Source organism: Salvelinus sp. IW2-2015, linkage group LG23, assembly GCF_002910315.2.
Source record: "Salvelinus sp. IW2-2015 linkage group LG23, ASM291031v2, whole genome shotgun sequence".
Taxonomy (NCBI): Eukaryota; Metazoa; Chordata; class Actinopteri; order Salmoniformes; family Salmonidae; genus Salvelinus; species Salvelinus sp. IW2-2015.
The window spans coordinates 7,202,177-7,216,802 of NC_036863.1; the positions used below are offsets into that span (position 1 = coordinate 7,202,177).

At 40.7% G+C, this 14,626-nt stretch overlaps 1 protein-coding gene across 5 annotated transcripts in view; it reads left to right on the forward strand.

Annotated features, from left to right (window-relative positions):
• The window catches only part of sytl2a (synaptotagmin-like 2a), a 37,715-nt gene that overhangs the window by 4,344 nt on the left and 18,745 nt on the right, over nucleotides 1–14,626 (forward strand). For 3 of the 5 annotated variants that reach the window (XM_023967792.2, XM_023967794.2, XM_023967795.2), the window contains exons 2-6: nucleotides 4,183–4,762; nucleotides 7,541–7,692; nucleotides 8,342–8,468; nucleotides 13,409–13,454; nucleotides 13,747–13,855. In XM_023967792.2, the coding sequence (XP_023823560.1) occupies nucleotides 4,662–4,762; nucleotides 7,541–7,692; nucleotides 8,342–8,468; nucleotides 13,409–13,454; nucleotides 13,747–13,855 (535 nt within the window). In that variant the 5' untranslated portion in view covers nucleotides 4,183–4,661. Of the gene's footprint in view, nucleotides 1–4,182; nucleotides 4,763–7,540; nucleotides 7,693–8,341; nucleotides 8,469–13,408; nucleotides 13,455–13,746; nucleotides 13,856–14,289; nucleotides 14,381–14,626 lie in introns of those variants that run through there. The other 2 variants (XM_023967793.2, XM_023967796.2) reach the window with 2 other exon arrangements.

Below are 14,626 nucleotides of genomic sequence, written 5' to 3' on the forward strand. Positions count from 1 at the left end.
TCGATGAGCAGGTGTCCACATACATTTGGTCATGTAGTGTATGACAATAAATCTACCTTGTGACGAGCCCACTGATTAACATCGAATGGAAATGAACTATCGAGCGCCAATCTCCTTCATACACCGCGAGCTGTCTTGAAGGAAACTCTTAGAGCACCAAAAGGAATGCTTGCATGTTACAACAGAGTACCAGTGATCTGGGACTGTGTGACTGTGTGGTCAAAGGAAACCAAATMAAATAAAATGTTATTAGTCACATGCTTCGTAACCAACAGGTGTAGACTAACAGTGAAACTTCCCAACAATTGAGAGAGAAAGAAAATAGAAAATAATAGAAAAGTAAAACACGTAATAATAAAAGTAATAATAAATACACAATGAGCAATGGTAACTTGGCTAGATACACGGGGTACCAGTAMCGAGTCGATGTGTAAGAGGTAATTGAGTTATCTATGTACATATAACTAGGAATAAAGTGACTAGGCAACAGGATAGACAATAAACAGTAGCAGCAGCGTATATGTGATTAGTCAAAAACAAGTTTGTGCAAAAAGGGTCTGGGCAACTATTTAACTAACTATTTAGCAGTTTTATGGCTTGAGGGTAGAAGCTGTTCAGGGTCCTGTTCGTTCCAGACAAGGTGCATTGGTACCGCTTGCCGTGCGGTTGCAGAGAGAACAGTCTATGACCTGGGTGGGTGGAGTCTTTGACAAAAAAAATTGGGCCTGCCTCTGACACCGCCAGGTATAGAGGTCCTGGATGGCAGGGAGCACGGCCCTAGTGATGTACTGGGCCGTACGCACTACCCTCTGTAGCGCCTTGCTGTCGGATGCCAAGCAGTTGCCATACCAAGCGGTGATGCAGCCAGTCAAGATGCTCTCAATGGTGTAGCTGTTGAACTTTTTGAGGATCTGAGAGCCCATACCACATTTTTTCAGCCTCCTGAGGGGGGAGAGGCATTGTTGTGCCTTCTTCACGACTGTGTTGTGTAGAATACTAATGAATCATTATGTGATCTTCCAAGACATTCAGCTTTGAACTAACTTTACTAAACCAGCAGCATTGTGGTGGCTGAGCGACACTCCGGCTGCACTACCCCTGCCTGCTCCCGCTGCACCAAAAGACACACACCTAGTGGATTATAGCCTACTCTTTTGACTTGTGAAAAATTTGATGATGTAGAAACAAGAGACCACGTGTGGCTGTTTTATGAAAATCTGGGAATATTTGTCAAAGGAAACATTTCTGGTTGGTCTCAGGGAATGTGAAACAGCTAGCACAGCACAAGATTTTCAACACATTAATGTTTCTTATAAAAAGAAGTGATGCAGTCAGTCTCTCCTCAACTCTTAGCCAAGAGAGACTGGCATGCATAGTATTTATATCAGAAATGGCTAAAATATTAATATTATCTGATGTTAGCAAGTTATTGATTTCATTAATCTTATTTCTAAGGCTACATATGTTAATATGGCTTAGTTTCAGCCATTTCCTGGGTAGTTGTCTCAAAGAGAGAAATACAGTGGCTTCCGAAAGTATTCACCCCCTTGGCATTTTTCCTATTTTGTTGCCTTACAACCTGGAATTAAAATAGATTTTGGGGGGTTTGTATCATTTGATTTACACAACATGCCTACCACTTTKAGGATGCAAAATATTTTTTATTGTGAAACAAACAAGAAATAAGACAAAAMACAGAAAACTTGAGCGTGCATAACTATTCACCCCCCCCCCAAAGTCAATACTTTGTAGAGCCACCTTTTGCAGTAATTACAGCTGCAAGTCTCTTGGGGTATGTCTCTATAAGCTTGGCACATCTACCCACTGGGATTTTTGCCCATTCTTCAAGGCAAAACTGCTCCAGCTCCTTCAAGTTGGATGGGTTCCACTGGTGTACAGCAGTCTTTAAGTCATACCACAGATTCTCAATTGGATTGAGGTCTGGGATTTGACTAGGCCATTCCAAGACATTTAAATGTTTCCCCTTAAACCACTTGAGTGTTGCTTTAGCAGTATGCTTAGGGTCATTGTCCTGCTGGAAGGTGAACCTCCGTCCAAGTCTCAAATCTCTGGTAGACTGAAACAGGTTTCTCTCAAGAATTTCCCTGTATTTAGCGCCATCCAACATTCCTTMAATTCTGACCAGTTTCCCAGTCCCTGCCGATGAAAAACATACCCACAGCATGACACTGCTACCACCATGCTTCACTGTGGGGATGATGTTCTTGGAGTGGTGAGAGGTGTTGGATTTGTGCCAGACATAGCGTTTTCCTTGATGTCCAAAAAGCTCAAATTTAGTCTCATCTGACCAGAGTACCTTCTTCCATATGTTTGGGGAGTCTCCCACATTCCCTTTGGCGAACACCAAATGTGTTTGCTTATTTTATTCTTTAAGCAATGGCTTTTTTCTGGCCACTCTTCCGTAAAGTCCAGCTCTGTGGAGTGTACGGCTTAAAGTGGTCSTATGGACAGATACTCCAATCTCTGCTGTGGAGCTTTGCAGCTCCTTCAGGGTTATCTTTGGTCTCTTTGTTGCCTCTCTGATTAATTCCCTCCTTGCCTGGTCCGTGAGTTTTGGTGGGTGGCCCTCTCTTGGCAGGTTTGTTGTGGTGCCATGTTCTTTCCATTTTTTAATAATGGATTTTATGGTGCTCCGATTCACATACAGAACTGATGTCCTCTCTCAATGACTTACAGATTGCTGTCATCTTGCCGTTTTCCTGTTTAAACTCATCGAGCTGACCCTGAGAGAACTGCAAACTGTTCTTCAGGTCCTAGATCTCTCTGGTCTGGTCGTCCATTATTTTATTAGTTGACTCCACCAGTGTTTGGGAACAAAACTTGAAGCTATTTTCTAGTTTTTGTAACAACTGCTGTTAGAAGTCTTTTAGTTTGTTTAAAAGATCCTTCACCTGTGATAGAGAGAAACCACTTCTTCAACAGTACTCCCACCGGCTTTGGTCTTTGTCATGGTAGCAACGTAGGCTACGCTGTTAGTCCTCGCAGTTCCGGACAGAGCAGGTCACAGTGATAATGGAAATAGAAACAAATAGCCTGGATCTAGACAGTCACAAGCCCAACACAATGCTCGGTTCCAGCCACAAGGTCTAACCGCATCGTGGTATGCGTTCTAGCCCTCATGGAAACMTTGCTAGCTTGATAGGCAGCTAACAGTGGCAGCTAGGCTAGCTGCTACACCAAGCAGCTCATCAGACCCTTGGTCGGCAGGATCCCTAGCAGCAGTCCCAGCAACGGATGCCAACCCCATTGCGGGATCCAAACTCAAAAAGTAGCTAGCTAGTAACAAAACTTTTTCAATAGATCACTTTTTCAGAGACTTTCAAAACTTTCCAAAACAACAAACCAAGTTCTCCCTCGTTCCGCGTTCAAAAGGAAGTGACGACGTTCAGTAATGTTGTGCTCTCTCCTCCGTCCTCTCTCCTCCGTGACCCAGAAACCGATAAGTGGTCAAGTGGTCAAGGAGATGTCAATTTGTTAGTAGGCGAACAGAAGAGTGTCCTCACCAATACTCACCTTTCATCGAGGATTCTCCGTAAAACGGCAGCTATCCATTACAGCACCATTCCACTGTCTCACTGTCTCATCATACATCAGCTCCAGTTCGAAGTTCACCTAAACAAGTTAATTCTTCGTCATTTGAACCATTTACTCATACTATAACTTAAACCGCAACTGAAACAAAAACTGATTGTAGGAAAATATAATGGCCTTTCCATATGGATAYAAGTCCTAAACTGGTGCCTAATTTGAGTTAAGCTTAATTCAATTTTAGGACAACTACGGCTTTCTCTAAGGGAATCCACTCAAAATGTTTTTAAGAGTGTTCAAACGGTACATTCTTTCAGTCAGCTGACAATACCGTATCACATGTCTCCTATAATCACAACGCCTCACTCTGACTTGTGAGGTTGATATGRGAAAATGGCATCTTGCCTGTTACCCCAATCATGGGAAATGATTACATTTGAATACTTGATGAAAAGGCTCTGGAATAAAAAGCTATTAAAGGGAAAAATGTTTTCAACAAAAGATCATGAAAGTGTTTAGAGAATATGTAAGAAGATGCAGGTCTGTATGTTTTACTGTCAGTCTAAAATAAGTATTATTAATATAGATTTTTTTAAATTAGACTCTTATATTGTGTTTTGCTGTGTTTTGCAGGTGCTAATGATGGATCCCTGACAGACCACCACCACATATATACRAGCAGCTGCACCAAGCTAACCCTACCGCGTCCATACAAACCTGGCAATACATTCCCCTTCAGCAAGGAGAGTGCAAAAAGTTCATCAGTAATACTGAGATTGAGACAGAGGTCTGCCAAACACCTACCTGCTCCCCTCACCCAGCCATCTACCCACTGAATATGAGCCTTTGGAAACTCAACTGACGCCTGGACTTTAGCACGTAACCCACCTTCACTAACCCACACGTTGACTTCAAGGACCTCTGTACCAGGGGCTGCTGGAATTCCAATAACCCATATCCATAACTATACCTGGATTCTCCACCAAGCCACTGACCCAAACTAGGGAGAACCATCACCATCACAGACTCACCCTGAACAGTGGCTTTGAGTGGAGTTGGCAACCATTTTGTTTTCTGAGAAGAGATAAGACCTGCAGGGTGGGCTCGGCACCATGATTGACCTGAGTTACCTGACGGAGGAGGAGCAGGAGATGATCCTGTCCGTATTAAAGAGGGACACAGATCTGAAGAGGGCTGAGGAACAGCGTGTGAAGTGAGTTCACAGGATGCCTTAGAGTTGAGATTGCGTTGTCTGTGGATCTGTCAGGGCTGTGTGCAAATTAGATTGGGTCCAGAGTGTCTGAGATGATAGAGTTGATGTGTGCCAGCCTTTCAAAGCACTTCATTATTACAGATGTGAGTGCTACAGGGCGGTAGTCATCACTTCATTATTACAGATGTGAGTGCTACAGGGCGGTAGTCATCACTTCATTATTACAGATGTGAGTGCTACAGGGTGGTAGTCATTGTGGCATGAAGCCTTAGAGTTTTTGGGAACAGGAATGATGGTAGTCAGCTTCAAAAATGTGGCGATTACAGACTGGGACAAGGAGAGGTTGAAAATGTCTGTGAAGATGCTCGCCAGATGGTAAGCACATGCCCTGAGGACACGCCCTGGAATACAGTGGTAGGGTTAAAGAAAAGTATTATAGCAGTGTGGGGAAACTCCAAGATATTAAAGAGATTCTCCGGTACTTTTGTATACTTTTTTAGCCAGTAGTTCTGTAGTTCTGAAAGTAGTCCCCAAAAGTGGTCCCSAAAAATTGCGTACTACCTCACATATGTGCAGATATGTGCACCACGTCATTGCTCTCTCTCTCACTCACTCTACTGTGTGTACGTCTTGCTAGCTGTCACTCAAATGGTGAGGCGCTGTAGCTCATTGGCTAGAACTCAAATTGCTAGGGGGCTGGCCCATGTGGGGAAAAATATAAGGGAAAAGGGCGCAGAACAGCATGCAGAAAAACAGTTGMTTTCAAACTAGGGATAACGTGGCTAATTGAGGTAAGACAGTAATTGTGCTCATAGATTATGCACGTTTGAACTACACATTGATACATCCAGCTTAAAAAAGACTTATTAGTCACCAAAGTTCTGGAGCATGTATTTAATAGATATGCCTGTTTCCTTATTATTTTTATCCTAATTTGTTTAATAATAAAAACATTGGTTTGGGTTGACTACAAAGGCATTTTAAAATAAAAAACATACTGCTGAGATATGTGAAGAGCCTCATAAACAATAAAAACACAAGGTTGTGACGGAATTCAAACTGCTTTTGTATTTAAAAACGTACTGGGTGTACCTTCTACTGCTTTTATATTAAAAACGTACTGGGTGTACCTTCTACTACTTTTATATTTAAAAACTTACTGTGTGTACCTTCTACTGCTTTTATATTAAAAACTTACTGGGTGTACCTTCTACTGCTTTTATATTTAAAAACTTACTGGGTGTACCTTCTACCCCTCCGCTTTTTATATTTAAAACTTACTGGGTGTACCTTCTACTGCTTTTTATTTAAAAACTTACTGGGTGTACCTTCTACTGATTTTAATTATAAAACGTACTGGTGTACTTCTACTGCTTTTATATTTAAAACTTACTGGGTGTACTTTCGCTTTTTTTTACACAACTTACTGGTGTCCTTCTACTCTTTTTATATTAAAACGTACTGGGTGTACCTTCTACTGCTTTTATATTTAAAAATTACTGGGTGTACCTTCTACTGCTTTTATAATTTAAAAAACTTACTGGGTGTACCTTCTACTGCTTTTATATTAAAAACGTACTGGGTGTACCTCTACTGCTTTTATTAAAAACGTACTGGGTGTACCTTTTACTACTTTTATATTTAAAAACTTACTGGGTGTACCTTCTACTGCTTTATATTAAAAACTTACTGGTGTACTTCTACTACTTATTTAAAAACGTACTGGGTGTACCTTCTACTGCTTTTATATTAAAAACTTACTGGTGTACCTTCTACTGCTTTTATTTTAAAAACTTACTGGGTGTACCTTCTACTGCTTTTATTTAAAACTTACCTGGGTGTACCTTCTACTGCTTTTATATTAAAAACGTACTGGGTGTACCTTCTACTGCTTTTATATTTAAAAACTGTATTGTGGACCTTCTACTGCTTTTGTATTTTAAAAATTACTGGGTGTACCTTCTACTCACTTTGCTTTTGTATTTAAAAAAGTACTGGGTGTACCTTCTACTGCTTTTGTATTTTAAAAAACGTACTGGGTGTACCTTCTACTGCTTTTTTTAATTAAAACTACTGGGTGTACCTTCTACTGCTTTTGTATTTTAAAAAACGTACTGGGGTACCTTCTACTGCTTTTGTATTTAAAAAATGTACTGGTGTACCTCTAACTGCTTTTGTATTTTAAAAAACGTACTGGGTGTACCTTCTACTGCTTTTGTATTTTAAAAAACGTACTGGGTGTACCTTCTACTGCTTTTGTATTTAAAAAAATGTACTGGGTGTACCTTCTAATGATTTTGTATTTAAAAACTTACTCTGTGTACCTTCTACTACTTTTTCTTAATTAATTCAACATATAAATGGTTTGAGTATTACATACACTCTCTCTCTCTCTCTCTCTCTCTCTCTCTCTCTCTCTCTCACACACACGCACTTAGACAACATTAATTCAAACGTGTGCTTGATTGCACTGTGTTTTGTTCATAAGAAATGTTGACAAGGTGTTGTTGAAATCATGTGAAACAACTGTAATACATGGGACTCATAACAAGGATTACATCACAGATTCATAACCAACAGCATGCATCTTCATTAAAAAAAACGAGCACATATGCTTATGTTACTGTAAATGCCCCTGCTAGCAGGAAACTCAATAAGGTTTTCCAGGTCCTGACATAAGCTGCCATCAACTTATTGTATTGCCTCTGCCTGGTCTTAATTTCTGGTTTTCCATTGTTAAGTGTCCATATTTTGAACGTTTACCCTCTCTACACTTAGGAATCTACAAAAGCAAGAATGTGACAAGGGCAAGCTGAAGTACCTGACTGGAGAGTGGTTCTATGAGACAAAGTCAAGGCGTCATAGAGACAGGATCCATGGTTCTGACATCATCAGAGCATCCATAAGTCGGAGGAAACCTGTGACCATATGTGAGTTATAGCCGTGTCAAGCTGCAACTTTAGACAGTCCTTGACTCTTGCAGAGACCATTACGGATTTGTATGTCTAAATGCTGCATTGCAGAAATTGCTCACAAATTCCCTTAAAATGTACAGTAACTCTAGCATTTCATTTGTTGAAATATTGTTTGGTGGATATTACATTGGTGAACMTTGATATGAACAGTTGACTCTGAAACAAGAACACAACAGGATAATTAAATAATGCACTTTACTCTTCATGTACCCCTCTGTCATGTGCAGGCAGTTTTGCTCTCTGGAATAGCATGAATTTTTCTATTTTCTATAGCTGGTTGACGTTCAGTAGACAGAGGGTGTTGCACCTAAGTTTGTCCAATAGGAAGGCTCATTCCATCCTTCACTTCATGAGAGGGATGGCTGTTAGATGTATTGTGACAAATAGAGCGGAGGTGAGTTGGACTGAGGTAGCCCTGCCTGCAACTTCAAAATCAATGTCACCCTTGGCCCAAAAGTTAATTTCCTCTTGGCTTAATGGTTGTTTTCCCGAACAGTAGATTGGGGTTTAGATCCCACCCGTGACACAGACATACAGTATGTGTCTTCATCTGGTTTGTCAGTGGTTTTACTGAGTCCTGCATCCCATTTGTTCTGTGTTGTAGTGGAGCTCTCCCAGATGTGGGCAGAGAGGCCCAGCTTCGTGAACAGTGAGAACCAGGATGTGTATGTTCCTCCAGAACTCTCGGGCCTTTTAGAGGAGCCACCGGCACAGCACAAGAACTACTACAGGTGAGAGTTCCATGATATGGACCCATTGTGCAGTGGTGGAAAAATTGTCATACTTGAGTAAAAKATACCTAGAAAATGACTCAAGTAAAAGTGAAAGTCACCCAGTAGAAAACCTACTTGAGTAAAAGTCTAAAAGTATTTGGTTTTAAATATACTTAAGTATCAAAAGTAAATGGAAAATAACTTCAAATTCCTTATATTAAGCAAACTAGACGGCAACATTTTCTTGTTTTTCAAATTTACGGATAGCCAAAGGCACGCTACAACACTCAGACATCATTTACAAATGAAGCATGTGTTTAGTGAGTCCGCCAGATCAGAGGCAGTAGGGATGACCAGGGATGTTCTCTTGATAAGTGTGTGAATTAGAATATTTTCCTGTCCTGCTAAGCATTCAAAATGTAACAAGTACTTTTGGGTGTCAGGGCAAATGTATGGAGTAAAAAGTACATACTTTTCTTTAGGAATGTAGTAAAGTAAAAGTAAAAGTTGTCAWAAATATAAATAGTAAAGTAAAGTACAGATACCCTCAAAAAATACTTAAGTAGTCAWTTCAAGTATTTTTACTTAAGTACTTTACACCCCTGCCATTGTGTTCATGTTTTTAGAAACTATGGTTGTTTTTAGGGCTGCGTGTRATGTCCATTTTTATAGTTTACTCTGTTTGTCATCTCTCTCCCTTTCTCCTGCTGCGGCTGCTTCCGACACACAAAGCCTCGCCCCCTGTCACGCAAGCGGCGCAGTTCCTTCTCCTCGATGTTAGATTCAAAGTTAGATACATACGTTTGCATGCTGTTCTGTTAGATCAAATGCAGTCAACAGATTGTTTGAAACAAGAATGATGCTGCTTTCCACTTTCTTCTTAGAGTTTTTTTTTTTTTACAATCGCTAGGACCCATTTCTCAATACTTAGGTCACTTTTTCAAAACTCTTCGCACAGTTCTCCTAACCAACTTTCAGCTTGGCAAAGTAGTTAATTTGACATCCAAAATGTAGTAAAACTACCAAACACTTCATACATGTCTCAAATCAACTCATTCTTCCACAACACTAGCAAAGGTTGTCACCCAACAAGCACACTTTGTCACTCATTAAACAATGACCTAAAAAATACTAACAACAGGTAGCATTACACAATGTTCTCTTTTGTAACATTTCTTTACAAAACAAGAATGACACCTCTCTACTGTTTAGAATTCACTGMARTATATGTTACAGGAATGAATCAGACATGATGCAATATGCTTCAATATGTTTTATGTAATTTTTTGGCCTTGAGTGATTCCAAAATACAATAATTTGTATATTCACCATCTACCGATACAGATACAGTAGCAATGCTAGTCAACCCTGTCTTCTGCATTTGGCCACAGGTTCTCATCCACATCACATCTTATGTCATCTTGGGAAATACACATAGGAAATAATATTTTGGCATGCCTGGTCCATCCCTGGCAATCTYCTGCAGATATGTCCAGGCATCCAGCATTCATTTCGTCCAGGGACATTTGATCATGTGGATGGTGGTCATAAACCTTCCACCTCCACGAGGAAAATAATTCCTCAATGGGGTTGAGGAATGGAGAGTAAGGTGGGAGGATAAGCGACACCATCCTGGGATGGGCTGCAAACCACTCTGTGACTGCACGGGAGTAGTGAAATGCCACATTGTCCCATACAATTACAAATGTTGGCCGATTTCACCTCATTGCAACCCTTTCCTCTCTTGGCACAACCCTTCCATAGAGGTTATCCAAGAATGAAATGAGATGCTCGGTGTTGCATGGCCCAATTAGCGGTTTGTGTAACAGCAATCCATTAGAGGATATTGCTGCACACATTGTGATGTTGGCACCCTTCTGGCCCGAGACAACCACTGTGRCTCTTTTCCCAATCACATTCCTTCCTCGCCGCCGTGTTTTGGCCAAGTTGAAACCAGTCTCATCCACAAAGATGAATATGTGGGGTGTTTGCCTGGCTTCAATCTCCATGACTCTCTAAAATAAATCCACAAGGCAACATAAGAGTTAGGCTATTACGGTAGTTTACATTATACCTTAAAACATGCCATTGTGTGCCTTTGCCCTGTTTGGTTTTGTTCAAAACCAGTTCTATATTTTATAGTCATCTTACCTGGACATATTGGTTCCTGAGTTGCTTGAATCTTTCAGAGTTCCTCTCAAAGGGGACAGTGTAAAACATGACTCTRGAAATAGTTGTTATGCTTACATTGTGAATATTTTCAAATGTAATGTTGTCTGCCAACACTCTGTCCCGAATCTCTGTGAGTTTTATGCCATTGTTTCTGATGACCGTATCAACGATTGTAGTTTCCTGCACAGCAGTGAAAATCCTACCTCTCCCACCTGTKGGRGGTAACCTTTGGATCCAAATCAGAAATACAAAAACAATTACACACAAGTGGGTTTGGAGGCTTTGCTCAATTTACTTCTGTAATGTGCAGTTCAGTCAGATGCCCTTGCAGAATGCACATCTTACCTGTTGTTTTGCCGGAAATTTCTCGCAATATATACCACTGTTGAGCGTTGCCGATTTGGCTGCACTCTCAGACCAGCCTCTCTCATTGATAGACCATGATTTAATACATGATCAATTATAGTAGCCCTAATCTCATCTGAGGCTACAGCTCTTGATCTTCCTCTCAGTCTTCTTCCACCACGYATACGTACTCCTCTCCCTCTCCCAGCCACTCAAAGTTTTGTTGCTTTGCATTATTTACCAACTTGTGCTAAGTAGTGCAATGCCATAGAGAGATTCTTAATTATTGCATTTTAAACAGGTAACAAACAGACAAATATAAGAAATGAGAGCAGTTTGTGAGATATCGCTCTTCCTGTCTTCRGAAAGTATTCAGACCCCTTGACTTTTTCCTAATTTTGTTACGTTACAGCCTTATTCTAAAATGGATTTAAAAAAAAATTATCGTCAGCAATCTACACACAACACCCCATAATGACAAAGCAAAAACAGAGTTTTCAAAATGTTTGTAAATTTATCACAAATAAAAAACAGAAATACCTTATTTACATAAGTATTCAGACCCTTTGCTATGAAAATCGAAAATTGAGCTCAGTTGCATCCTGTTTCCATTGATCATCCTTGAGATGTTTCTACAACTTGATTGGAGTCCACCTGGGGTAAATTCAATTGATTGGACATGATTTGGAAAGGCACAAACCTGTCTATATAATGTCCCACAGTTGACAGTGCCTGTCAGAGCAAAAACCAAGCCATGAGGTCGAAGGAATTGTCCATAGAGCTCCGAGACAGGATTTTTGAGGCACAGATCTGGGGAAGGGTACCAAAAAACTTCTACAGCTTTAAATGGAAGAAGTTTGGAACTACCAAGACTCTTCCTAGAGCTGGCCGCCCGGCCAAACTGAGCAATCGGGGGAAAAGGGCCTTGGTCAGGGAAGTGACCAAGAACGAGATGGTCACTCTGACAGAGCTCTAGAGTTCCTCTGTGGAGATGGGAGGAGCTTCCAGAAGGACAACCATCTCTGCAGCACTCCACCAATCAGGCCTTTATGGTAAAGTGGCCAGACGGATCCACTCCTCAGTAAATGGCACATGACAGCCCGCTTGGAGTTTACCAAAAGGCAGCTGAAAACTCTCAGACCATGAGAAACAAGATTCTCTGGTCTGATGAAACCAAGATTGAACTTTTTGGGCTGAATGCCAAGCATCACRTCTGGAGGAAACCTGGCACCATCTCTACGGTGAAACATGGCGGTGGCAGCATCATGCTGTGGGGGTGTTTTTCAGCAGCAGGGACTGGGAGACTAGTCGGGATCAAGGGAAAGATGAACGGAGCAAAGTACAGAGAGATCCTTGATGAAAACCTGCTCCAGGGCGCTCAGGACTGGGGCGAAGGTTAACCTTCCAACAGGACAACGACCCTAAGCACACAGCCAAGACAACGCAGGAGTCTCCGAATGTCCTTGAGTGGCCCAGCCAGAGCCCGGACTTGAAACCAACCGAACATTTCTAGAGAGACCTGAAAATAGCTGTGTAACAATGCTCCCCATCCAACCTGACAGCTTGGGAGGATCTGCAGAGAAGAATGGGAGAAACTCCCCAAATACAGGTGTGCCAAGCTTGTAGCGTCATACCCAAGAAGACTCGAGGCTTCAACAAAGTACTGAGTAAAGGGTCTGAATACTTATGTAAATGTAATATTTCAGTTTTTTATTTTTWATAAATTTGCTAAAATGTAGATAGATTGAGGGGGAAAAAAACAATTTAATCAATTTTAGAATAAGGCTGTAACCTAATAAAATGTGGGRAAAGTAACTGGGTCACTGCATGTCTTGTCTTCACCATCAAAGAAGTAAGCTAACTTGAATCTCAGCCCCTGTTTAGTAAGGCTGTCACATACTTTAAATGGGATCAAGCATTAGCCCTGATCATATGGGCATGATTGCTAAAGAAGGAGTCATTCAGGCATTACAGTAAGTAGACATTTAGTAATCTGCTTCTAAGGTTAGAACTCACATGCTCTTGTTTTCCTTGGTTTCCACAGTCATGGTACTTCTCATTCATACATTGTTGAGGAATGTATGTTGTGTGAATGAGTGGTACCATTACACTCTAAAACCAAGGAAAACAACTGGACTGCAGTCAGCCACCTACAGTGAAAATATCTGAGATGTGAAAATGTGAGTTTTTTGTCATTGTTGATACATGCAATGCATGCAAAGCTTGCAGAGCAAATGAAAATGCACCTGCACTTAACTGATGTGGTGGCAGTCATGTGGTCGACTGTAGGCATAATCGACCAATTGTCCACATAATTGCTGGAGTGATAACTTAAAAACATGAAACATTATTACGATTATCCCATGCCTTAATCAAGTGTATGTTATTCTTTAAAAGATTAAGAATAATGATGTCTACATTTTAAATTGTATTCACCATAGGGACGACAGCTACAATCTGCCAGAAGTTTTGCAGTCCCCCACAAAGGTTGGTTGAAGTAACTGTAACACTTTATTTCACATTCATGTTCATTTTTATTGATTTACTATTTAGTAACAAAGTATCATGGAAATGGCAACACACACACACGCACACACGCACGCACGCAACGCACGCACACACACACACACACACACACCACAACACACACACACACACCACACACACACACACCACAACACCACACACAACACACAACACAACACACACACACAAAAGTGGACAACATGGGTGTTTCATTGCTGACACAAACCTGTGTTTTCCTCTTACTGTACTGAAGCAGAGACAGAACCCATTCAACAGCACACCACTTACACCTGAAACTTTGGAGGAAACAGACAGCCAGTTACCCAATGAAGCAATGGAGCAAACCAAGACACCTGACGGGGGTGAGCTCCTTACCTGTACATTATCTGTGGGTGTCATTTTAGTATCCAAGAATAAACTGAAAAAGGACATCAAGTGAATATATGGATTTGGTAATAACACTTCATTTGAATGTTCTGTCATAATGTCTATGTAAGGTAGTCATAAACATGACTTAATGCAATGCCGCATGTTGCACCAAAAAAGTTCTGAAACCTTACAGCTGAGAAGTTAGTTACTTTTATGAATCTTACTGTAAGTTATGTTTTTAGCAGTCTTATGTTMGCAATATCACGGAACATTCAAAAATGTTCAAATGCATACCAAACACTGACATATTATTTTATTTTATGGTTCCTATGCCAAGACACCACCATTTTCGTGAAAAATGTTGAGGCAAGTGGTTTCGATTTGGCGTCATGTAATTTGCACGTTTACTACAGTAATTCAGGATTCATGATTCAACTGTAACACACCATGTGTTGTGTTTTTAATGGAGTGGACGGCTAGATGGACAAACAGTCAAAGCATTTTCCTTGCRAACAACCGTAAGTCTGGTGAACTGATCCCATCGAAAGCCATGCGTTGTAAACCCTCTCCTGGGCTTTCGGTATTTCTCGGTTGCTTTCTAAACAAATTGCTAGCATGTTCTCGTTGCATGATTGTTGTAAGCATGTATTTTTGTCATGTCATGAACATAATATGTATGTTGTATTTCTTCCACCTTTCTTTCATAACATTCTCATAAGAAGGGAAGAGGAAAACACAGTTCCCATTAGCCATTTTGTAGATTC